The sequence below is a fragment of the Dendropsophus ebraccatus genome, chromosome 2 (assembly GCF_027789765.1).
Source record: "Dendropsophus ebraccatus isolate aDenEbr1 chromosome 2, aDenEbr1.pat, whole genome shotgun sequence".
In the NCBI taxonomy this organism is placed as follows: domain Eukaryota; kingdom Metazoa; phylum Chordata; class Amphibia; order Anura; family Hylidae; genus Dendropsophus; species Dendropsophus ebraccatus.
This window is the reverse complement of record NC_091455.1, coordinates 99,593,022-99,620,126: the sequence shown is the minus strand read 5'-3', so window position 1 is coordinate 99,620,126 and position 27,105 is coordinate 99,593,022. Positions and strand designations below refer to the sequence as shown.

The following is a 27,105-nucleotide window of genomic DNA, read 5'->3' as shown; positions in this document are numbered from 1 at the left end:
AAGTTTTAGTGTAAAAAAAATTTCATTTTTCAATTTCCCGGCACATTGTGTCTGTCACACGTGGGGTCCATATGCTCACTATACCCCTTGTTACGTTCCCCCAGGGGACTAGTTTCCTAAATGGTGTCCCTTTAGGGGTGTTTGTTAGGTTTTGGCACCCCAGAGCCTCTGCCAACCAGAAGTGGTACTTTGAAAATTGGCCAATTGTAATGAGGCTTCAAAATTCACTAGGCGCTCCTTTGTATCTGAGGCTTGTGGTTGTTTCAAAGAGCACAATAGGGCCACATATCATATATTTCTATAAACTGCAGACATGGGGCAATACAAATTGTGGTGCATTTCTCTGGAAATAGGTTTTCTATTATGAGAGATATCTGATTACAATATAATTTCTGCAAAGAAAATTGAAATTTTCAATTTTCTCACACACTTAGCTTTTATTTCTGTGACTCACCTAAAGGGTTAAAAAACTTTCTGGAATTGATTTTGAACAGTTTGGGGGGTGCAGTTTCTGAAATGGGGTGCTTTGTGGGGCTTCATGATATACAGCCCCCTCAAATCCCCTTCAAATGTGAACTGGTCCCTTGAAAAATCAGATTTTTCAATTCTTGCGAAATTTTCGAAAAACGCTGCTAAACTTTGAAGCTTTCTATTGTCTTAAACAATTGAACGCAAGTTTAATAAATGCTGCCAACATAAAGTAGACATGTTGCTAATGCTATTTCATATCTAATTTATGTGACATAACCATTTTCCTTACAAGCACAACATTTCAAAGTTAGAAAAATGCAATTTTTTTAAATTTTTCACGTTATTTTGGGGTTTTTCATAAAGATAAGCTACAAGTATCGACTCAACTTTACCAAAAAAATTAAGTATAACATGTCACAAGAAAACAATCTCAGAATCAACCGGATAGGTAAAAGCACCCCGAAGTTATTAATAGATAAAGTGACACTGGTCATATTCCTGAAATTTGGTCCGGTCCTTAAGGCCATTTTGGGCTCCGTCCTTAAAGGGTTAAATAAAATTGGGACCCTTTGACACCTGATTACAATGTGTTGTGTCTTTATTTTGCGCTCTTTGGTTTAACTTTGTCAAAAGGTTTTTTCAAGTGGCAGGTTCACACCAATCATAGCATATCATAACAACATAAATATACATCATATATACACAACTCAGTGGCTTGTGTGTGTGGTTAGCATCAGGGGCAAGGCAAAGTATTGCACACACACATTTAGGTGTGGCCTAGATAGCTGCCCCCCCAATTCACAGAATAAGGGATATCAAGCTGATTGGTGGGGGTCCCAGTGGTCACCAGAATGTGGGGAACGTGTCCCCCTTAAATAAACAGTGGGGACAGTGCTCTATTAATTCTCTATGAGTTCTCCCTTATCCTGTGAGTAACATGGGGACAGGTGGTATGTTCTCATGTGGTTGGACTAGACTAGAGTTTTTTCAGAAATATGGCATTTTTGGGGGTCAAAAAAACACTGAAACCAGATGTTAGCTGATAGCCAATGGGGAAAAGATAAACACAATATCCATAGGACATTTTTCTGCTATGGTGTGGTTTTTTTTTTTTTTTTTGTGAAATCATAGCAGGCAATGTGTTTGGTGTATTGCCACAGACTTTTCTAGGTGGGGGGATATTGTCATCCAAAAGAAACCAGTGATCCAGCACGTTGCGAGGAAAAATGCCTTTATTTTCAAGTTGCAGGTGGTAACAAGTTAAACACCATAGTGCAGGGACCCCACAGAGATCAGACGCGTTTCGAGCCCATGCACACTCTTGTTCACTGAATATTGTCATGTCTATATAAAAATTTGTATTTTTTCCCCAGTTCTTTAACAGAAAACCTGGAATCATATGGTAAAGAATCTCATGACTTGTACTGAAAAAAAATGCCAGGGATAAACTACACTAAACTAAATTAAAACGAGAAAATGGCAGAAAAAGTGCCAGAAAAAAAACAAAAACAGGAAAATGTGCAACAATGTTAGGCTATATTCACACGTTCCATGTTCCTCACAGAACATGGACGTGGAATGCCTGTAATGGACTCTCCCCCCGCCCTGGCAGCATCTGTGATAAGATGCTGGGAGCAGGGAAACTGTACAGATATGCGATGCGCTGTAATGAATCAGCCGTGCGGCGCTGTCATTACAGCGTGGTGCATATCTGTATAGTTCCCCTGCTCCCAGCATCTTATCACAGATGCTGCCAGGGCGGGGGGAGAGTCCATTACAGGCATTCCACGTCAGTGTTCCGTGCGGAACACGGACTGTGTGAATCTAGCCTTAATCATGGTTCAGATTTGTAGTGCATTTTGTAGAATTAAAGGGGTACTGCCACCTGTGTCCGTGACAGGAACTGTCCAAAGCATGAGAGGTTTTCTATGGAGATTTTCTACTGCTCTGGACAGTTCCTGTCATGGACAGAGGTAGCAGCAGAGAGCATTGTGTCAGCCTGGAAAGAATACACCACTTTCTGCAGAACATATAGCAGCTGATAAGTACCGGAAGACTTTTAAATAGAAGTAATTTACAAATCTATATAACTTTTGGACACCAGTTAATTAAAGAAAAAAATAACCTTTTTGCCAGAGTACCCCTTCAGATTAAATAAAAAGTCAATTAGCTTGACAGTGGAAACTTAGACTACAAATGCACCATATTAAGGTCTCGTTCACTGCATGTTTTTACTCTTTTCGCTCCTGATACCTCCCCATGATGGACGCCACTTTATACCATCTGTCCTACATAGACTTCCAAAATTCATACTGCAATACCTCCCGTTGCTGCTTTTCATTCTGAATCCATAATGTTATGTTTGTGATGTGACTAGCATGTGGAACACGTCTAGGTTTCGCTAAAGATTTCCTATCAGGACATATTGCACGGTTTTGGGCTATGTTCACACACTGTATCTTTTCGTAAAAGTACAGCCGTTGTTGCAATCAGTTGCAATCATAGTGTGCTGTGGGGAATTCTGATGCGGGTGAGCATGGATTTGCCCGCATCAGAACTCTGCGGCATGAAATATCATCGGGATGATCTTTTCAGAGACAAGCCACTCCGTGACTCGGCCATGTCACGGAACGGCCGGTCTCTTACGCCATGTGAACATGGCCTTATTCTGTAAAAACATAAAACACTACTGCTCTCAACATGATCATATTATATTATTATCCTACATACATAGAAGACCACAACCCCTACCATGACCATAATTAGAGTTGAGCAAGTACTAAAATGCTCAGGTGCTCGATACTCGAGACGAATATTTCCAGATGCTCGGGTCCTGTTTCGACTAACGAGCCCCATTGAAGTCAATGGCAAACTCGAGCATTTTTGCCGGAGACCAAAGCTCTGCACAGGGAAGGTTGCCTGAAAACCTGGAAACCTCAGAAAATGATGGAAACAACACAGAAATGGACAGAAAACAGCAGGGGCAGCATGCATGGATGCCTCTGGGGCAACATTATGCCAAATAATGGGCAACAGCCAGGTGGTGGCCCTCAATACAATTTTGCTGACCCAGACCAAGATGGGCAAAGCACCACGTGCACAGGACACAGCACAGTGAGAATAGGTATAGCTGAGCTACAGATCCCAGCCAGCGAAGAGAATGTCAGCAACAGGACAAATTGAATACTGACAGCTGCACTACAAGTCCAAGCCAGCAGCCAAGAGTAGCAAAAAAAAAATATTTTTTAACAATTTTAAGCCCTTAGAAGGACTGTTGGGTTCATCGTGTCAGATTCCTGCCTAACCGCACACTAATTCCCTGCCTAACAATCTCCCTGACAGACAGCAGCTCTCTCTCTATGCTTATCCAGCCTGCGTCTGACGCAAGCACTGCGGTACCTGATTCTTATATGCCCAGGCAAAATACACATTCAATAATATTCTATACCTACACTACAACCCCCAGTATGACCATAATCTATTTCTATTATACCCTCTGCATGAGGCTCAGACTGGCCCACAGGGGAGCTGGGGAATCTCCTGGCAGGCCCTACCCTTTGGTAGGCCCCTGAGCAGGAGATGGGCCTCCCTGTTTAGCAGCTCCATGATGACATATAATCCCCAAGCACTGCTGCACACGCCTGTCACCAAGTTACTCACTTCCTCTATATAGTAACCTGGGGTTTCATCCCATTATATAGAGGCAAGGAGGGACTGAAGGTGATAGGCAGCAGCATGTAGTGTGCAGAATCTGCGCTAGCCCTTCGCCCTGGGACCCTTCCTCACCCCCCTTCATTCAGGCTGCCTCCATATGTTTTACGTGATGCTGCTGGCAGTTGGGACACAGGATGAGGGAAGGGAGAGGGGCTGCAGCCTGCATAGTGTGACCTTGGATCAGCAGATCTGACAGCATGTGAGCTGTACCTGGTGATTTCCTGTGCCAGAGGTAAATCTGTGAACATGAAGTGAGTATGTGAGTATGTGTGTATGGTGCATGTGTGTATTATCTATGCATATATGTAATGTGCATTTATTTATATCTGTATATGATGTGTGTAGGTACATATTGTGCACGTGTGTGTGTGTGTGTGTGTGTGTGTGTGTGTGTGTTCCTGTACTGTGTTTGCAAATAGGTTATGTGCAATGTCATAGAGTGGCTGATGGATTGCCTGCTCAGCCAGTCAGTGACTGCAGTGGTGTCCTGTTCCAATCACCGATTGGGTGAGTGGGTGATCCATTGGCTGAGTATGTGACATTGCAGCTGAAAGAGCCGCAGGAAGTTAGTGTTTGTCAGATATTGTTAAAGCGACTCTGTACCCACAATCTGGCCCCCCTTAAACCACTTGTACCTTCAGATAGCTGCTTTTAATCCAAGATCTGTCCTGGGGTCCGTTCGGCAGGTGATGCAGTTATTGTAATAAAAAACAAGTTTTAAACTTGCAGCTCCGTGCCCTATGGCCGTGGCTTACATTGTGTATGCATTAGGCTGGCACCACCTCTCCTTCCCTCCTCCCCACCCTCCTCATCATTAGGAATGCTCCAGGCAGATTGCCTACTATTCGGCAGCTTTGTGAGTACTGAACATGGGCTGGATCATTAAGGCACCTGTGCAATGTTCACACAGGAGAGAATCTGCCTGGAGCATTTCTAATGATGAGGAGGGTGGGGTGGAGGGACAGAGAGGTGGTGCCAGCCTAATGCATACACAATGTAGGCAACGGCCAAAGGGCACTGAACTGCAAGTTTAAAAATTGTTTTTTATGACAATAACTGCATCACCTGCCAAATGGACCCCAGGACAGATCTTGGATTAAAAGCAGCTATAGGAAGGTACAAGTGGTTTGGGGGGACAGATTGTGGGTACAGAGTCGCTTTAAGGAAGCGATACGGGGGCATGGGGATGGTTAAGCATACTTTCTTTCTTATGTTCCCGCACCCCCCAGCCTGTCTGACATTTGTTAGTTTCATGGGATTTAAGTGGAATGCTATGCTGTTCACATAGAGTGACTGACAAGTTACTAGTAGTGAGCTAGCATCGCTAGTCACATACACAGCGCTGTGGAAAGTCCCTATAGTTTGATGCTGGTTATATCTGGTGTATGTAGGGTGGGCCCCTAGAATTAAATTACCTGGTGGGCCCAAGGCACCCCAGGCTGACACTGCCTACAAGTATAACTATGTTAGTTGAGATGGGAATAGTCCTTTAAACATTAACTGTATCTATTTTATAAGTTTTGTACACTTGTAAAACCTCCAATACTACAAACACTGAAAGCTGAAAAAAGAGACATATGTGTAATGCCACATAATTACCTCCCAAGCAATGGTAACTGCTCTCTATGGGCCACATGTATCATCCGGCGAACGGATGATTTTCGGCGGAAAGTGCCGATTTGCGTATTTTTTTATTCGCAAATGCCCGAATATCAAAGCAGTTCCATCTGGGCTCTTCGGCAAGAAGGAGCACACGTCTATCTCTCCAACAGCAGTAAGGGCCCTATTACATTTAACGATTATCATCCGTACTTGCCAGGTGCTCGCTTCCTTCTTTTTATCATGCTATGTAATACTGCCCTAAAGCATGCTTGGTGTGTAAGGGGTAACTGGAAAAAAAAACTACAGACAGCTCCACTGATCAGCAGACAAAGCATGCAGCATGGATTAAGGAAGGACAACAGGCTGTGCACTAATTGGCTGAGCGGGACCTACGGGGGTCGGGAGCCTAAGATGCAGCCAAAGTGCGGACCAGGCAAAGTATGACCGGGTGGCAGTGGATTAAGGGGGTTGACATTTACTTACTTGCAGTGGGATGACAATTCACAGCAAAAAAATACGCTGCAGATCCGGTATGTGTGAAGGCACCCTGAGGGTACGTTTACACTACGGAACCCACACGGAAACTTCAAGCGCACTCTGCCGGGCAGCCTGAACTTGATTTTTCGCCTGTTCCATAGACTCATTTGCCCAATTCTTTCTTTATATTGTGGGAACATAGCCTTAGAATGGTGTCAGAAAAGATCAGGTCGGATGATCTTCACTGCCAATTAATTAGGATGCGGGCGCATCAGTGTGCACCTGCATCCGAATTCCCCACTGTTCACAATGGAGCGTGCGGAATAGCGGCCGCAGAAAACTGACATGTCAGTTTCTTGCAGCGCCACTAATTATCCAGGCCGGAGTATATACTACGTGTATACACTCCAGACGGGTTTCCCTCAGGTGCGGCACTATGTAAGTACCGTATCAATCACGGCCATGATCAACAACGGCCATGATCACTACGGTATTTACGTAGTGTGAACATAGCCTTAGCTGTATTTCACAGCCAGAGATGTGGCTTAAACAAGCGTCGATCTGCTAACAATGTTTGTGAAGTTCTTTCCTTTAATCAGCTATCTGCCACATGTCTCCTATTACACGGAGAGATGTGCAGCCAACAGTAGTTTATTGAGAGGTTCAAAGTGAGCGATCAGCCAACTAATCCCTGGTTCTATTACATGAGGAAGTATCTGCCTTATTTGATGTAATAGGCCCCGTTGGGTAAAACACCAGTCTTTTTGTGTTCCCCTGGTAAACATATCACAAGCAGCTTCAACAAAGGGGAAAAAAATTAACTTAGGGAAAAAAGCATCAAAAAATGTATTTATTAAATATTTAACATTCATAACATTGCCAAGCTAGTATTGTTTCATAAAACAATACTCAAAATTCTTTCTATGGAAAGAGGTTAAAAAAAAAAAACATCAGCAGCACAAGTCCCTTACTGAGAAATCACAACAAATAAGTTGTAAGTTTAACCCCTTAACGACATCGGGCGTACCCATACGCCCCCGTTGCCTGGGCTTTAACGCAAACGGGCGTATAGGTACGCCCGATGTTTCCCCGATCGCTGTGTGTTCACACACAGCGGTCGGGGAAGATGGCCTGCTATAAATCATAGCAGGCCATCTTAGCTTCACGGCACGGGGGGTGGTTAACACCCCCCTGTGCTTACGATCGCCGGCCGTTCACGGCGATCGGGCCGGTGGCACGGCGATCAGAGTCCCACAATATAGTAAATACCTGCCCTGGACCCCTCAGCTAGGTAGCCGAGGGGTCCAGAGCAGGTATTTGTACATTACTCACCTGTCCTGGGCTCCTGATCGGCGTCTTCCGGGTTCGCGGCGTCCTCGTCTTCGTTCGGGTCTTCGGCTTCCTCCGTGACGTCACGTTCGGCTTCTCTCGGCTATTTTCGGCTCCAGCGTCGGCTTTTTCCGTATTTTGCGCTCTGCTGCCCTCTAGCGGCTGATATGTGTAATACACTTATCAGCAGCTACAGGGATGTTCAGAATATAGAAAAAGTTTTTTTGTTTTTTTTTTCAAATTTTTTTTTTTTCTATTTTCCACACCCTATCGCCGCTGAGTGTTGATCAGCATCGCACGAAAGTGCGCTGCTAATCAGCAACTCCTCCTTTTTGGCGTAGGGTGTTTTTTTTCTATATTCTACTGCCACGGTCTGCTGATAAGTGCCGCACATAAGTGCGGCATTTATCAGCAACTCCTTTGTTGGCGTAGTTTTTTTTTTTATACTTACTGTAAAATAACACGTAAAAAAACACTACATTACACCACACTACATTGAATAAAGTTTGACACTACACCACTACATACCCCATATACCAATCCCCGTATAAAGATGGCCCCTAGGGTGTTTTCGGTGTCGGACGCATACGTTATTGCCTCCGACACCGAAACAGCCAGTAAGGATGAATGGGGGGATCCTTCTTTCCTCCATTCATCCTCATCATCCAGTGACGTGTCTGGGGGTAGCGTAGCGTACGCTGCCCCCCAGACACGTCTTTTCCGCCAGTACCGTCCCAATAAGAGATGACAGTATGGTGTGAAATTCTACAAACTGTGTGAGCGTACCTCAGGGTACACTTACAGATTTAGGGTACGTGCACACTGTGGAATGGAGAAGGATAACCCTTCGTGCATTCTGCAGCTGGCACCCGCCGGCGGACTGATGCGGGCGCATGTCTCCACCCGTGTCATAGACTCCATGTTATGCATGGGCGGATTCCATCGTCCGTCCAAAGAATGAACACGTTGGACGGAGAGCGGAATCCGCCCGTGCATAGAATGGAGTCTATGACACGGACGGAGACGTGCGCCTGCATCACTCTGCCGGCGGGTGCCAACTGCGGAATGCACGAAGGGTTATCTGTCGCGATTCCGCAGTGTGCACGTACCCTTAGAGTGTATGTAGGAAGGGACACCCGAATCCAGCCCCAGATGCCCCCTCCCCCCCCCCCCCCATCCTCGGAACAAGTGGGAAGATCGTCCGGGAACTGATCTTCCCACTGCTGGATAAAGGTTACCACCTGTATGGGGATAACATTTATACCAGCACCCCCTCTTCCGGTCCCTCGCTGCCCGAGCTACTGTAGCTTGCGGCATGATCCGAACATATCAGAAGCCGTAATAGAGCCCTAATATTTAGCAGCCATGGAGCGGACCCAGCGCTTCTCGATATGAGGGACCCCGTATCGCACCAGGACAACATTTTCCAGGTGACGTCCCCCACACTGGAAAACAGGAAACCCCAGAAGAAGTGCAGAGTGTGGCGTAACAGGGGGATCAGGAAGGACGCCATTTTCCAGTGTGACACCTGTCCTGATCACCCCGGCTTCTGCATACTGGATCGCTTCAAGGCGTACCACACGTCATTGGGGTTCTACATTATCTAAACTCTGTCCCTTATTCCTATTTCAGGGGTAACGTTGATCCAGGGATTATTCTGATCGCCATTATGGAGTCGGGAAGGAATTTTTCCCCTGTGATGAGGCTACTGTCGTCAGCCTCACGAGGGTTTTTTGCCTTCCTCTAGATCAACACAGGTTGAATTTGATGGACACCTGTCATTTCCAACCTTATAAACCAATAATTGGCCTAATACCCCCAAATAAATTAGAATTGTCCCTTTTCCCCAGCTAAGTAGGTATGGCCGCCATTCCCATTAGAGGATGCCATGATGCAATTACAAAGCCTATGTGCGGCCAGGACAGTAGAAACCCCCCACAAGTGACCCCATTCTGGAAACTACACCCGATAAGGAATCTAACAAGGGGGGCAGCGGGGATATGGCCCCCTGGTGACGGCCACATTTGGGACGTGAAAATGAAAAAAATTGTATTTTTTATTTTCTCGGCACATGTTCTACGTAAGTGCCCGTCACCAGTGGGGTCCATATCCTCACTGCACCCCTTGTTAGATTCCTTATGGGGTGTAGTTCCCAGAATGGGGTCACTTGTCGGGGGTTTCTACTGTCCTGGCAGCACAGGAGCTTTGTAATTGCGACATGGCCTCTATCCTCCATTCCAGCCTCTAAATGGCGCTCTGTCCCTTTGGTGACTTGCCCTGTGCCCATAAGGCACATTATGCCCACATGTGGGGTATTTTCGTACTCAGGGGAAACTACCCTACACGTTTTGTGTTCATTTTCTTTTTTAACCCCTTGTGGAAATGGAAAAAAATCAAGGCTAGACCAACATTTAGTGTAATTTTTGTACAATTTTTACTCTAAATCATTAATCTTGTCATGATTTTTTCATTTTCACAAGGGGTTAAAAGATAAAAAAAAAACATTTAATGTGTAGCGCAATTTCCCCTGAGTACGGAAATACCCCACATGTGTACGTAAAGCGCCATTCGGGTGCAGGGTAAGCCTCCGAAGGGACGGAGTGCCATTTGGTTTTTGAAGGCTGGATTTGGATGGAATGGATTTCGAGGGGCCATGTTGCATTCAAAAGGCCCCTGTGTTGCCAAGACAGTTGAAACCCCCCACAAGTGACCCCATTATGGAAACTGCACCCCTCAGGGAATGTAACAAGGGGTGTAGTGAGCATATGGACCCCACTGGTGACGGGCACAAATGTGGAACAATGTCGCGTGAAAATGAAATATTAAATTTTTTACACTATAATGTTGGTTTAGCCTTGAATTTATCATTTTCACAAGGGGTTAAAAGAGAAAAAAAAAAAAAATGTGTAGAGCAATTTCCCCCGAGTCCGTAAATACCCCACATGTGGACATAAAGCGCCGTGTGGGTGCAGGGCAAGCCTCCCAAGGGAAGGAGCGCCATTTGGATTTTGGAGGTTGGATTTGGCTAGAATGGATGATGAAAGCCATGTCGCATTTACAGAGCCCTCGTGCTGCCAAAACACTGGAAACCCCCACAAGTGACCCCATTCTGGAAACTGCACCCCTCAAGGAATCTAACAAGGGGTGCAGTGAGGATATGGATCCCTTGATGACGGGCACATTTGTGCCATGAAAGTGAAAAAATGAAATTTTTTACTTTTACGTCACATTGTTCCACATTTGTGCCCGTCACCAGTGGGGTCCATATGCTCGCTGCCCCCCTTGTTAGATTCCTTGAGGGGTGTAGTTTCCAGAATGGGGTCACTTGTTGGGGTTTCCAGTGTCTTGGCAGCACAAGGGCTCTGTAAATGCGACATGGCGCTTGAAATCCTTTTCAGTGAAATTCAGCTTCCAAAAGCCAATTGGCGCTCCTTCCCTTTGGAGGCTCGTCCTGCGCCCCCCTTGGCACTTTATCGCCACATGTGGGGTATTTCCGTACTCGGGAGAAACTGCGCTACACATTTTTTGTCTTTTTTTCCCCCTTATCCCTTTAAGAAAATGAAAAATTGAAGGCTAGAACAACATTTTAGTGTAAAAAATTTTTTTTTCTTTTTTCAAGCCATATTGTTCTGAAAATCTGTGAAGCACCTGTGGGGTCCAGATGCTCACCGCACCCCTTGTTACATTCCTTGAGGGGTGTAGTTTTCTAAATGGTGTCCCTTTAGGGGTGTTTTTTAGGTTTTGGCACCCCAGAGCCTCTGCCAACCTGAAGTGGTACAGTCAAAAATGACCAAATATAACGGAGGCGTTGAAATTCACTAGGCGCTCCCTTATATCTGAGGCTTGTGGTTGCGTCAAATAGCGCAATAGGGTCACATATGGGGTATTTCTATAAACTGCAGAAACGGGACAATAATTATTGGGGTGCATTTCTCTGGTAATATGTTTATAATTATGAAAAATATTGGATTACAATAAAATCTCTGCACAGAAAATTTAAATTTTCAAATTTCTTACACACTTGGCTTTTATTTCTGTGACTCCCCTAAAGGGTTAAAACACTTTCTGGATATGCTTTTGCAGAGTGTGGGGGGTGCAGTTTCTGAAATGGGGTGCTTTGTGGGGCTTTCTAACATACAGGCCCCTCAAATACACTTTAAACCTGAACAGGTCCCGAAAAATATCTGATTTTGAAATTTTACTGAAAATTTGGAAATTTGCTGCTAATGTTTTAAGCTCCCTATTGTCTAAAAAAAATGAAAGATAGTTTAATAAATGCCGCCAACATAAAGTAGACATGTTGCTAATGCTATTTAATATATAATTTATGTGGTATAACCACTTTCTGTATATGCAAAAAAGTTTCAAAGTTGGAAAAATGCATTTTTTTCAAATTTTTTCACATTATTTGGGTTTTTTTCATAAAGATTTGTTATGAGTATCGACTCCAATTTACCAGAAACGTAAAGTACAATATGTCACGAGAAAACAATCTCAGAATCAGCCGGATAGGTAAAAGCATCCTGAAGTTATTAATGAATAAAGTGACACTGGTCATATTCATAAAATTTGTCTCTGTCATTAAGGCCATTTCAGGCTCTGTCCTTAAGGGGTTAATGACTGAAGAATAGGCATGTTTAATACTGTTACATTATACCTCATTGCGTCTGACACCAATCTGAATGGGGAGATCCTACCTGTTCTTCCTCCTCTTCATCATCCAGCCACCCAAAGCCAAATGGTGCTCCTTCCCTTTGGAAAAACTGAGGTTTTATTGTAAAAAGTTTAGTTTAATTTTTACAGCCCGTTATTCTGAAAATCTATAAAACACCTGTGAGGTTCAAATGTTCTCTGCACTCTTTGATACAATTCTTTGAGGGGTGTAGTCTCCTTAATGGTGTCCACTTACGGTTATTTTTTATGTTTTGGCACCCCAGAGCCTCTGCCAACCTTAAGTGACACTGTAAAAAATGGGCAAATGTAAAAGAGGCTTCAAAATTCACAAGGAGGTCCTTATATCTGAGGCTTGTGGCTGAGTCAAGTAAAGCAATATGGGATATTGCTAGTAACTGCAGAAACAATAAATATTGGGGTGCATTTCTCTGTTAATAGGTGTTTTATTATGAAAGCTATTAGATCACAATGTCATTTCTGCAAGAAATTGAAATTTTCTATTTTCTCACACAGTTTTTATTTCTGTGACTCACTTAAAGGGTTAAAACTTTCTGGGTGGGATTTTGAACAGTTTAGAGGGTACAGTTTCTGAAATGGGGTGATTCATGGGGCTTTCTAACATACAGTCCCCTCAAATACACTCTCAACCTGAGCTGGTCCCTAAAAAAAAATCAGATTTCGAAATTGCCGTGAAAATTTAGAAAATTGCTGCTAAACTTTATTAAAGTTTATTATTGCCTTAAAAAATGAAAGCAAGTTTAACCTCTTTCCGCCGCTGCACAGTTAATTAACGTCGCTGCAGCCTATTACCGAGGCTGCAGCAACATTAATTAAAGATCCAGGATGACACAGGCGCGGAAGCTGCGCCTGTGTCATCCACGGTGGGTCCTGGCTATCAGTGATAGCCGGGGAACCGCCGCAACTCTCACACCGGAGCCGCGCTCTAAGCCAAAAGCCAGGAATAGACTATAAGTAGAGAACAGGTCAGAAAGGAAAGACTGAGATCTGTCCTTTTTTTAAATCCTTGGCTTTGGCTGAAAAAATCTGTCAGATGATCTGTTGATGTAAGAGGGAGCTGTGTGTTGGACTATTATCTATAGTAGAACAGAGCTGTGGTAAATAGGTAAAGGGACAGGCTGAAATTCATTACTGAGAAATACAGCTTTTTCCTAGTAACATGATCACACAGGGATCTGTTGACAGAAAAAGAAAAGACTGCGAAAGGGTGAAGAAGTAGCCTAAAAAGAGTAAGAATGTCACTCAAGGGTGGCTGTTTACATATGGATAGTGTTAGAATAGTAATGTGTTTCATTTCAGAGCTTAAAGGGGTTATCCAGTGCTACAAAAACATGGCCACTCTCTTTCAGAGACAACACGACTCTTGTCTCCAGGTCAGGTGGAGTTTGCAATTAAACTTCATTCACTTCAATGAAACTGAGCAGCAAAACCCCGTCCAAGCTGGAGACAAGAGTGGGGCTGTCTCTGGAAGAAAGTGGCCATGTTTTTATAGCGCTGGATAAACCCTTTAATTTGTTTTTCAAATGTAATGTAAGCAAAGAAAGTACTTAATAATTTGGCACTGCCTGCAGCCTCCATCGGTCCCGACCCAACTTTCCTACCTCCAAACAGGGCTCTAAGTGACAGACAAACCTCCAGTGGTGCTCTGCTTAGCAAGTACATCCATGAGAAGCAAAGACAGCAGCAACTCACTGATGATGTGTGCTCTTTATTTCCATAACTGGAATGCCGGTATGCAGACTTAGGGCCCCTTAACACTACGGATTCTGGAATCCTTCCTGCTATGTCTTTGAATTGGATTGCTTGCGTGCCTTCGTTCTCTGCTCAAATAATTGACATGTGAATTCTTTGAACGCAGAGGCCCAGAGAGTGGAGGCGCCCAAGCCCTCCCATTCAACGACATAGCAGGAGGGATTTGGCGCTTAGTCTGCAGAATCTCTTCACCAAATCTGTAGTTCGAACGGGCCCTTACATGGAGGTGGGCCCTCTAAGCTTCAGTCCCTGGTGAGCAGAATGGCAAGAGAGTTGGTTAATAGTCAATCGAAGTTGGGCAAATCAAAAACTTGACACAGAATCGTTGCTACCTTAGTCTGAAAGTGAATGTAGCATAGCAAATTAAATATTAATTTTATATACCCTTCACCATTGGGCATTTCTTAGTGATCTAGGAAATCCATATGTAACCCATTAAGAACTGCAATGGCAGCTCTTTGTAGTGTGACCCAGCTTTCCTAGATGTGGCTGAATGGGTCACCGAATGAATTTTACATTTTGGAGTATAGGAGGAGGAGAGCTTGGATTCTATCACTATGGTACAATGGTGGTAGCTGCACATTCACAATGGATATCAGCATTACTATACTGATCAGAGCTCCAAAGCTGTCAGCAGTGTCAGGGGGAATGGTCTACATGGTGGGGAAAGGTGACAGAGGATACTACACTAATAAAATGGCTCAGGCCTTAAAGTGTGAGGTCCTGCACTACATAGTAAAGGAGCTAGATCTAAGTCAGTCAGTGAGAAACCTGAGCCCTTGCTCTGTCCCATAACCCTGGCACTAATCACTATCCTGGTCCTGGTCACTTTTCACTTTCATTTTTAAGCTCCCCAGCAGCATCAATCTCTCAGACACCTATTAGCAGTGCCTGCTCTTCAACAAGTGTGTGGCAAACCTACAGTTACACACAGCTAATAGCTTTGCAGAACTCCTGTGGTTTCTCCCTGGTCACTGGTAAGGTCTAGAAGGTTCCAGCTGTAACAAAGATGGCCGCTGCAGCAATTTCCCCTACTGTTTACATTCTCCATGTGGGGTTGTGCAGCCAGTACAGAGTGTTCTTACACTCACCCTACTGTTAGGAAAGTAGTCTAGGGCTTCTCTTTCCTTTGGTATCCAGCACAAGTCCGACTCCCACAATGACAGGAGCAGTGCCAGTCTGTCACTGACGGGAGGAGGATAAGTTGCTGAATCCAATAGCTGGTCGTCTGTGGGATGCTGGCCTCCCCTCCGCGTTCAGTCTTCTGGTAGGCTGCAGGACAGATTTTCCTGCAGTCTATGAGAGGAAATGGCGGAACTAGCAGCATAAAGGAGGACACAGATACAGTATTCTCCCCAGCCACCACCCAGAAATCTCACGTTGAGTAGGTGGCTGGCGACAGTAAGCAGGACTCTCCTCTTACCGCGCCGCACAGCTTAAAGGGAACACTTAGGGTGGGATGTTCTACTGAAGCAAAGGCCATTTCACACAGGCACACTTCTTTCAGCCTAGTGGCACCATGGATAAACCCTTTAAGTAATCACACCAAAATAGTATAAAACATAAAACACATCATGTATTGTCTTAAATATGCCATACACAATAGCATCAGGAGTTTCTCAAAGAAGTTTTGGAAATAAAGTAAAGTGTGAGCCAAATAACGAACTGAACATTATCAATGGAACGTGACCTTTGTGTACAGCTGGTTAAAATTTATTGCAGTGCAGCTCCACTGTGGCAGAATAATTTATAAAATACTTCAAAGGTGAGTTTGACTGGATGTGTTACTGGTGTGGGTACTTCTTGAATCCCTGTTTTCATCATTTTCTATTCTGAAGGCTCTTTCGAGGGCATCTTGAATGGACTGACTAGACTTCTGCTTCCACTGTTTCCCAATAACAAAATAGATATATGGGTCAAGTGTACAATTAAGCACTGTACTATACATACTGGCCAAGTGAAGAGCAACCACATGAATATCTGATGGTAGCAGTTTGAAGTACATTAAAAGACCTGTAAAATTAAATGGGACAACAGATGAGATAAATATAACAACTGCAATGAGGATTATGATGTAGAGTTTTGTTGGATACCGCTTGTTGAAGGTTCTTCTTACTTTAATGAACAAAGTGAGACTTGAAATGACCATGATTGGTAGACAGATAACTATGGATAAAAAAAAAACCATGATATGAACTGCTGTGCACTCCGTAGTCTGCATGATGAAACCTTTATGAGTGCACACCAAGTTCTCTATGAGACTCTCTGAGCATCCAATGAGCCAAAGCACAGCACAGATCAAAGAAGAAGAGACGTTTTGAGGCCGATGGTATTGGTACCAAAGAGGGAACAGGACAGAAAGGCATCTTTCCACACTTATGGCTGTGAGGATGAACATTCCTGAATATTGTGCACTGTCACAAAATATCTCCAAAAATAGCATAAATGACTCTACCCCTGGGAAGTCTGGTTTCGGATTCATTAGCGCATTAATGTACATTATTAGCACCAATGCACTAAATATCAAAAATATGATGTCAGCCACCGACAGGTTAATAATATAAATTGTATACTTGTTTGTCTTTATCCTAAAGCAAAGGTACCAAAATATGGTAATATTTCCCACTAAGCCAATAAGGCAGAAACCTAAACATATGACAGCTGCTATAGTGAAATGAAGATATGTATAGTCATCATATTTCTCTGCTGTTGCTTGGTTGGTGCCATTTTTAGTTGTATTATTCATGGTCTGGACAGCTGGTGTCTTAGATCTTCTTTCAATCTATTAAGAAAAAACACTTCATTAACCCTTTGAGGACCAGGCCCAAAATGACCCAGTGGACCGCGCAAATTTTGATCTTTGCGCTTTCATTTTTCCCTCCTCCCCTTCTAAGAGCTCTAGCACTTTCAGTTTTCTATCTACAAGGCCATGTAAGGGCTTATTTGTTACAGGAATATTTGTACTTTGTAATGGCGTATTGTATTTTACCATAACATGTATGATGGAATTCCAAATATATTATTTATGAAGATATAAATAGGTGAAATCGTAAAAAAGAATGCAATATGGTAACGTTTGGGGGGTTCCTGTGTCTACGTAATGCACTATATGGTAAAAGCGACATGATACTATTACTCTATAGGTCGGTCCGAACACAACCATATGCAGGTTTACACAGATTCTCTAATGTTATATATATATTTTTTTATGAAATCCGTTTTTTGGGCAATTAAATATTAATAAAATGGGATGCTTATAACGGTTTTATTTTTTTACCTATGGGGCTGTATGGGGTGTCATTTTTTCCGCCATGATCTCTAGTTTTTAATAATACCATATTTGTGAAGATCGAACGTTTTGATCACTTTTTATTATTTTTTTTATATATAATGTAACATAAAATCGGTAATCCGCTCACTTTTTTCCCTCTTTTCGTGTACGCCATTCACCGTTTGCAATGACGCTTGTTATTGTTTGATAGATCGGACAATTACGCACGCTACGGTATATTATATGATTATCTATTTATCTATTTTTATATGTTTTATTTGTATAATGGGAAAGGGGGGTGATTTAAACTTTTATTGGGGGAGGGGTTTTGGGGTAGTGTGTTGGTGTTTTTAACTTTTTTTTTTTTTTTACACATTTGAAGTCCCTTTGGGGGACTTTTACATACAGTACTTTGATTTTATACACTGATGGTTGCTATGCCATAGGCATAGCATTGATCAGTGTTATCGGCGCTCTGCTCATTGAGCCTGCCTGTGCAGGCTTAGTGCAGCAGATCGCCGATCGGACCGCACGGAGGCAGGTAAGAGACCTCCGGCGGTCCGTTTTACCGATCGGGACCCCCGCAGTCACACTGCAGGGGTCCCGATCGGTAAGTGACAGGGGACTCCCCCTGTCACTTACACTTAAACGCTACAGCGTTTAAGGGGCTAATGGCACGCGGCAGCGCGATCGCTGCAGCGTGTCATTACCGGTGAGGTCCCGGCTGCTGCCTGCAGCCGGCCCCCACCTGCTGTGACGTACAGCTCAGGACGTACCGGTACGTCCAGGGTCGTCTGGGGACAGACTTCCAGGACATACCGGTACCACCTAGGTCGCCTAGGGGTTAATAATAATCATCATACATAAGTAGTTCCCGGTCCCCTGCTTTAATCAAGTGCTAACACACACACTATTGATGCAGAGCAGCCCCCTCCATTCCTATAAGAATATACAATACCTGGGGCAAAAGTTGCCTTTTGCTATTGCTGAACGCGGCAGTGATAGTGGTGGACAGACCCCCCCCCCAAGTACTGCATATTTTAAATATTCTAATACATTCTTAGATCTGTCAACATGTATCAAAGAAAACATTGTGCATTACACCAAGACCCCTTTTTTTTCATTATTCATTGGTACAATTCTAAGGATCACATGTGCCCACTGTAGGTGATTCCAATGGACAGAGATCAACATGGGCAATATAACCAGTCTTAAAGGAGAAGTCCGGTAACAATTTTTTTAAGGCAAGGCAGGGGAGGAACATAATAAACTATCAATACTCACCTGTCCCCATGCCTCTCCACCACTGGTCTCTGGGATCTCATGCACTTCTGAGCTGATGTCATGATCCGTTGATGGACTGGCCACTAAGCCAGTCAGTAACTGGGGTGGGACACCGCTCTAGTCACTGATTGGCTGAGCGTGCAATCCATCAACTCTGCTTTTCGTCGTTTTATCATCATGAGGGTAAGTAGTTTTTGGTTACTATGTTTCCCCTGGCCCTTTTTTTTAAATGACTGGACAACTGCATTGCACTGTTTTCTGACAGTTTTCTCTTATAGCCAGCTTAATGTTATTCAACAATTTGTGCTACAGCAGCTCTTTTGTGGGATCAGAGATTGCTTTCCATGCACATCAATTAACCGTGTCAAAGGCTTTTAATCATCAGTTGTTCACATTTGAATCATTTTTGATAGGAACTAACCACTGCATATCAAGAAGAGCCACTCAAGCTGCCATTTTAGAAGTGCTCTAACCTAGTCCTCTATAAATTTCACTAATTCAGCTTCCTACTCTTGTCCATTTTTACTGCTTCTAACACCTCCAATTCAGGAACTGACTGCTTAGTTGCAACAAGATGACACATGTTATTCACATTATTTGTTTGGTTTTAATGCTTTGCCCAATCGGTGAGTATACACTGTATATGCAACATTTTATTAACAGAAATATCAGAACACTACAAAATTGTTTTGAGTGGACGGATAGTTATGATTTTCTTTTCAATCTTCTTTTTTTGATTAAATTTTCTAAACATATGATGGCTTACTATAAAATGATTCCAACAGACTTAAGTACAAATCACTCCAGATTTTGTAACTGGAAAAAGGATTGAGGGAGGTTAGATTGGAAGGAAGGGGCAAAGATAATGATGATCTCAGGATATCTGATACAAAATGTAACATATATAATAAGTTGTTTAGGTAGTGTGATTAAGCTACATTATTTTATTTTTCATTAAAGCACCACTATAATAAAAAAAAAAAGAAAACATAATTGTTTTTATCTAGGGGTGGGACACTAAATTTAATTCATAGGGGGAGATTTATCAAACTGGTGTAAGGTAGAATTGTCTTAGTTGCCCCTAGCAACCAATCAGATTCCCCCTTTCATTTTTCAAGAATCTGTGAGGAATGAAAAGTGGAATGTGATTGGTTGCTAGGGGCAACTTAGTCAGTTTCACTTTACACCACTTTAATAAATCTCCCCTACTGTGTATTTTTCCAACAGATACCATTACATTTTCCTAACCACATTTTAAGACTGCTGTCCCAAATGGCAGTTTGTTTTTCGTAAAATTGCCACTGCAGTTCTTGGGCCAAAACTATAAGTGGATTCAAAAGAATTTGGAAATTTAAAAAAAAATGACTTACACTTCTGCTTCCTGCTGGATCCACTTCTGGCTTTGAATCAAAAACTGCAGTAGCAGTGTAAAAAAAAAACCTGCTGTGTTTGACAGCCTAACGTTGAGCATACACGCATCACGCCCTGAAATTATTTCTTTTTCCTGCAGATATTTAACGTTTTTTTTTTTTTTTTTTTTAAAGTTTAAGTCAAATGTGCAATCATTGCATAGTATGGTGTTAGGCATACACAGGAAGAAATAAAGGAAGGCACATCAGTTACCAATAAGGAGTAATAAGGCAATAATAACATTAAAGCAATAGTATCTGACAGTGATGGAGAATAGCTCACCTGTCATGCCTTCCTCTCCATACAGTGGCTGCTGTTCAATCAGGTCATTTTGTCATTCTGAGGTGAGAACATCTGCCCCAGCCTTCCTGACAGCAATAAGTATGGGTGGTGCTATTTCATATAACAATAAAAGCTACAGTACAGGAGGAGAACATGCTACGCAGAAGATGTGCTAGAATTACATAATTCAAACCTATTAAGAAAACACAGAAAAAATATACTTTTACTTCTTTTATTGATGAATCACTACAGTACGTCTGTAACTAACCAGCCAGTTAATAGTTGTTAGTTTCTTAACCTTAAAAAGCAGAATTACTTGCAAAAGCAGTGCAAATATAGTTTGCTCTCTCCTTTTTCTTACAGGAAGAAAAGGTCCTGTATACTGTGGAGAAAGAAGCATTTTAGCTAATAACAAAGGGAAAAAAAAAAAAAAAAAACAGAAGCATAGGCATTTTCTATTGTAGCATCATCTGGTACACAAAGAGTATATCTTTCACTTGGCCACTGACCTTGTTGAGTTGTGCTCTAGTGCTGGCATAACCCTACATCAGTGCTTCCCAACCTTTTCCACCTCGGGGCACCCCTACTAAATAATGTTCTACAAAATAAGAAAACCATCATTAAGTGACTCATAGGTGACGTCTTCTTTGATCTGAGGCGTCACTTTCCCTTTTCCTCTCCATCCAGTCCAGTCCTCCATGATGATTTCTTCCAGCTATGTTTCATCTCTTCAGAACCTGCGAGACAAACAATTTAGGCTCCGCACATTTCTATCAACTTCATTTCCTTTCTCCCTCCTGTAGGCTCCAAAGAAACTGCGCTGTTTGGTGTTATGTGCAGTAAAGCGAGTAGGAATGTGGGATGCCCCCTGTATTTAGGATCCCTTGCTGTGCCCCCATGAGCTAATAATGCCCCCAGAGGTGCCCCCATGAACTAATAATGCCCCCAGAGGTGCCCCATGAGCTAATAAAGCCCCCAGAGGTGCCCCCATGAGCTAATAATGCCCCCAGAGGTGCCCCCATAAGCTAATAATGCCCCCAGAGGTGCCCCCATGAACTAATAATGCCCCCAGAGGTGCCCCATGAGCTAATAAAGCCCCAGAGGTGCCCCCATGAGCTAATAATGCCCCCAGAGGTGCCCCCATGAGCTAATAATGCCCCCAGAGGTGCCCCCATGAACTAATAATGCCCCCAGAGGGTCCCCCATGAACTTATAACGGCCCCAAAGGTGCCCCCATGAGCTAATAATGCCCCCAGAGGTGGCCCCCATGAACTAATAATGCCCCCAGAGGTGCCCCCATGAACGAATAATGCCCCCAGAAGTGCCCCTATGAACTAATAATGCCACCAGAGGTTTCTCCATGAACTAATTCCCCCAGAGGTGCCCCCATGAACTAAAAATACCCCCAGAGGTTTCCCCATGAACTAATAATGCCCCCAGAGGTGCCCCCATGAACTAAAAATGCTCCCAGAGTTGCCCCCATGAACTAATAATGCCCCCAGAGGTTCCCACTATGAACTAATAATGCCCCCAGAGCAGGGCCGTTTTAATACATTGGTGGGCCCAGTGCACAGCCCTCAAGAGTGGGCCCCCCCTTACCTTTCTGCACATTGTATAATGTACTGAATTTGCCCCCACACTGTATCAAGAGCCCCAATACATACAGTAGTTACCTTATAACACTATTTCCACCATTCAGTGATTACATATTACATAAAAACTGCACTAAACAAAACAGAAAGAAATCACCAATGATACCATTACATAATACCGCCACACCATGACCCCTATCAGTACAAGCCTATAACAGAGTGAAGTTACATCCAGTGACTCACCGGGGGCGTCTTCTCCGATCAGAGTCTGTCACCTTTTCTTTTTCTCTCCATCCAGCCTGGGCCACCTTGAAGTCTTCTCCTGGCTGTGAATCTTCTCTCCAGAATCTGCCAGACAAATATTTTAGGCTCCAACACATACAGTAGTTAGGTCCCTTGTACCCCTATACAGTAGTTACACCCCTCTGTTCTCCTACATAGTTACACCCCTCTGTGCCTCCATAGTTTTAAGGTGTCCCTGTAGTATTTAAACCCCCCTGTGCTCTCCATAATATATAGCCCCCTGTGCTCTCCCCCATAGTATATAGACCCCTGTGCTCCCCAATAGTATATAGCTCCCCTGTGCTCCCCAATAGTATATAGCTAACCTGTGCTCCCCAATAGTATATAACCCCCTGTGCTCCCCCATAGTATATAGCCCCCTGTGCTCCCCCATAGTATATAGCCCCCTGTGCTCCCCAGTAGTATATAGCCCCCTGTGCTCCCCATAGTATATAGTTCCCCTGTGCTCCCCCATAGTATATAGCTCCCCTGTGCTCCCCCATAGTATATAGCCCCCTGTGCTCCCCCATAGTATATAGCTCCCCTGTGCTCCCCCATAGTATATAGCTCCCCTGTGCTCCCCCATAGTATATAGCTCCCCTGTGCTCCCCCATTGTATATAGCCCCCGGTGCTCCCCCATAGTATATAGCTCCCCTGTGCTCCCCCATAGTATATAGCCCCCTGTGCTCCCCCATAGTATATAGCCCCCTGTGCTCCCCCATAGTATATAGCTCCCCTGTGCTCCCCCATAGTATATAGCTCCCCTGTGCTCCCCCATAGTATATAGCTCCCCTGTGCTCCCCCATAGTATATAGCCCCCTGTGCTCCCCAATAGTATATAGCCCCCTGTGCTCCCCCATACTATATAGCTCCCTGTGCTCCCCCATACTATATAGCCCCCTGTGCTCCCCAATAGTATATAGCTCCCCTGTGCTCCCCAATAGTATATAGCTCCCTGTGCTCCCCCATACTATATAGCCCCCTGTGCTCCCCAATAGTATATAGCTCCCCTGTGCTCCCCAATAGTATATAGCCCCCTGTGCTCCCCCATACTATATAGCTCCCTCATACTATATAGCCCCCTGTGCTCCCCAATAGTATATAGCTGCCATATAATATTGAAAAAAACAAACACTGTTACTCACCTGGGTCCACGCGTTCCTCTTCTCTTCCCTCCTGTGGCCGCACTTCCTGCGGTCACAAGAGGCTGCACTCCCCTTACCCTCGCGCCGACGCTCCAGTGACGTCGGGCGCTAGAGGGAGAGTGCGGCCTCTTGTGACCGCAGGAAGTGCGGCCACAAGAGTGACTGACAGGGAGGGAGCCAATGGCACTGAAGCGCCGCAGCAGCAGCGGACGGGGGCAGCGGCGGACGGGGGGCCCTGCAGGGGGCGCCATGGAGGGGTAAGTAGATTACTCATCCATGGCGCTCCCCCCTGACAGGCTGGTGGCCAGAGCCCTGTGCGACCGCATTGGTCGCACATAGCAACGGCCGGCCTGCTCGGGGGGCCCCTTTAACCAGTGGGCCCGGTGCACGTGCACCATGTGCCCTCTGGTTAAAGCGGCCCTGCCCCAGAGGTGCCCCATAACCTAATAATGTCCCAGAGGTGCCCCCATTGACCTAATAATGCCCCCAGAAGTGCCCCCATGAACTAATAATGCCCCCAGAAGTTTCCCCATAAACTAATAATGCCCCCAGGGGTGCCCCCCATGAACCAATAATGCCACCAGAGCTGCCCCCATGAACTAATAATGCCCCAAAAGGTGCCCCCCATGAACTAATAATGCCCGCAGATGTGCCCCTATACAATAATAATGCCCCAGAGGTGCCCCCATGAACTAATAATGCCCGCAGAGGTGCCCCCATGAACTAATAATAGCCCCAGAGGTGCCCCCATGAACTAATAATGCCCCCAGAGGTGCCCCCATGAACTAATAATGCCCCCAAAAGTGCCCCCCCATTAACTAATAATGCCCCCAGAGGTGCCCCCATGAACTAATAATGGCCCCAGAGGTGCCCCCCATGAACTAATAATGCCCCCAGAGGTGCCCCCATGAACTAATAATGGCCCCAGAGGTGCCCCCCATGAACTAATAATGCCCCCAGAGGTGCCCCTAAAAAAAACAAAACATCCTACTCACCTAATCCACGCTGTGCAGGCAGCAGCTCTCCTTCCTCTTCTGGCTCCATCTTGCGAGCTGCAGGGACGGGACCTCTGGCAGGCGTGATGACGTCACATCACACGCCTGCCGGAGAGGTCATGTCCCCCGGCGTCCCATAGGCTGCTGGTATGAAGTGCCGGGAGCCTATGGGAGTGAATGTAGGAGCAGGACACTGCTCAACCAGACTTTGAGCATCCTTTTATTGTGGAGGTAGATGCATCCGAGGTGGGGGTAGGAGCGGTCTTGACCCAGGGATCGGACACTCTTACCAACCTTCGGCCGATTGCCTACTTCTCAAGAAAGTTTCTCAAGCTAAATGTAATTACGACATTGACAATAGGGAATTACTGGCAATAAAGATGGCGTTTGAAGAATGAAGGCATTTCTTGGAGGGTGCCAAACATAAGGTGACGGTGCTGACTGACCATAAGAATCTGGTATACCTAGATGGTGCTAAACCTCTCTCTCCGCGTCAGGCTAGATGGGCCTTGTTTTTACTAGATTCAACTTTGAAATTACGTATCAGCCTGGTTCCGTAATGTCAAATCTGACGCCCTGTCTCGCAGTTTCAACATCGAAAGCTCTCCAAGGAATCAGCCCGATACAATTTTAAAACCCGGTGTTGTTGTGTCAGTCTTGCAACCACTTGGTGACTCTGATCGCAGAGTCTCAGGGTCGAGCACCCCATAATACTCCAGAATCTCTTCTGTTTGTGCCTCCGAACCTTTGACTACGGGTCTTGGAAGAAATCCATAGTTCTGTTTTGGCTGGCCATCCAGGGGTTGCAGGTACTAAGTACTTACTCTCGTGCAATTATTGGTGGCCATCCTGGGCCCGGGACGTCAAGTCTTTTGTTGACGCTTGTGGGACCTGTGCGAGGTCCAAGGTTCCCCGTAGGCCACCTGAGGGTTTTTTACATCCTCTGCCAGTCCCTACGAGACCCTGGATGCACCTCTTAATGGATTTTATTACTGACCTGCCACTGTCTAAAGGTAAAACAGTAATTTGGGTGGTAGCAAATAGATTTTCGAAAATGTGCCACCTCATCCTGCTTTGTAAACTGCCTAGTGCTCGCTTACTAGCCACGCTCTTCATCAATCATATTTTGCCCTGCATGGTGTCCTGGAAAACATTGTTTCCGACAGAGGTGTACAGTTTTTGGCTAGATTCTGGAGGAAGTTTTGTGGCAAATTGGGTACCTCCTTGTCCTTCTCATCTGCCTTCCATCCACAGACGAATGGGCAGACTGAGAGGATCAATCAGTCTTTGGAACATTTTTTGAGGTGTTTCATGGTTAATACTCAGGACAGATGGAGACTTCATTTCTCTAGCTGAGTTTGCTCTTAACAATCATGAACAACATTCTATTAAGATGTCACTGTTCTTTTGTAACTATGCTTTTAATCCCAGATACTCGTCTATTCACTCAGCTGAATCTGTGAACCCCTCAGCTGAGGATATATTTTCTAAACTGTGCACAGTTTGGGCCCAAGCTCATCAGAGCTTGGTTAAAGCCCAAGAGTCATACCAAAAGCATGCTAATAAAAGACACATATCTGGCCATTAGTATGTACTAGGGGATAAAGTCTGGCTCTCGACTAGAAATCTGAGATTGAGGGTGCAATCAGGGAAACTGGCACCCAAATATATTGGGCCATATACTATTGTAGAGGTCGTTAAACCTGTTGCCTTCAGATTGAAACTGCCTACATCTCTTCTGATTCATTCTGTCTTCCATAAGTCTCTGTTGAAGAAGTATGTGCCGCCGGTGTCCCCGTCGTCTCCCCCCCTCAACTTATCATTCATGGTGAGTTGGAGTATGAGGTGGAGAAAATTCTAAACTCTCGTTGGGTACAGGGCTCATTACAGTATCTGGTCCACTGGAAGGGCTTCGGGCCAGAGGAGCGTACATAGGTTTCTGCTAAGGACATGCATGCTCCTCGTCTAGTTTAGCATTACCATGCACTAAACCCTTCTAAGCCTGGTCCAGTGGATAAGGGTCCTGAGGCCCCTCATAAGAGGGAGGGTACTGTCAGGATCATGCAGTAACCTGGTGTGAACTGGGCCTGGTTTTTGCATTTATGTGACACACCCGACTGATTCTCTGCATCTGGCAATGCATGAGTTAACCAGAGCCCTGCAAAGATCTGATTACTGCAGCTGAGCGGGCTTTTTGACTGACTTGTTACTCTGCCTGTCTGGAGACTTGGAGATTAGAGCGCCGGTCCAATGAGGATCCGGACCGGGCTCTTGGTGAGCATAAAACTAAGCTGAAGAAGTTTCTCTGAGCTGGCTATTAGGTGAACTCCTGGTCCCAGCTTCCCCTTGTCTATTCCTGCGTATTTCTTCCCAATTCCCTCTGACTGCTCGTTATTTGACCTCCTGCCTGACCACACTGTGCCTTGCCCGTGTGGTTTTGACTTGGCTTGTTCATTGTGTTTGTCTGTCTGTCCTGTTTAGTGTGCCACATATATAGCGTATGTGGTTGTGGTTGTCTGCAGCCGCCTCGGGCCGACTGAGGCAAGTAGTTAGGGACAGTGGGTTCAGACCTAGGGCCCACTGTCTTGTCGTGTCTTTACCTTCTTGCCCTGACAGGTAGCCTCTTCTTGACTGCTGCAGGCTTGTGCTACCCATTGGGTGCCAGGGCCTTGCCGACATCTATTGGCTGCTGCTCCTTTCCTACCCCTTTTCCTTCCTGACCCAGAATCCTTAGGAATTGGAAGCTGGGCTTGTAGTACAGACAGAGCTTCATATTTTGATGATGATGCTGAGGATGTCATTTGTG

General features: G+C 44.7%; 1 protein-coding gene across 1 annotated transcript; it reads right to left on the bottom strand.

Moving 5' to 3' along the window:
• Positions 1-15,653: 15,653 nt before the first annotated feature.
• On the bottom strand, positions 15,654-20,319 carry LOC138784588 (mas-related G-protein coupled receptor member H-like). The gene is made up of 2 exons (XM_069960205.1): positions 20,285-20,319; positions 15,654-16,819 (listed from the first exon to the last, which is right to left on the bottom strand). The coding sequence occupies exon 2, from the start codon at positions 16,781-16,783 to the stop codon at positions 15,797-15,799; it is 987 nt and encodes a 328-aa protein (XP_069816306.1). The 5' UTR covers positions 16,784-16,819; positions 20,285-20,319; the 3' UTR covers positions 15,654-15,796.
• Positions 20,320-27,105: the final 6,786 nt, after the last annotated feature.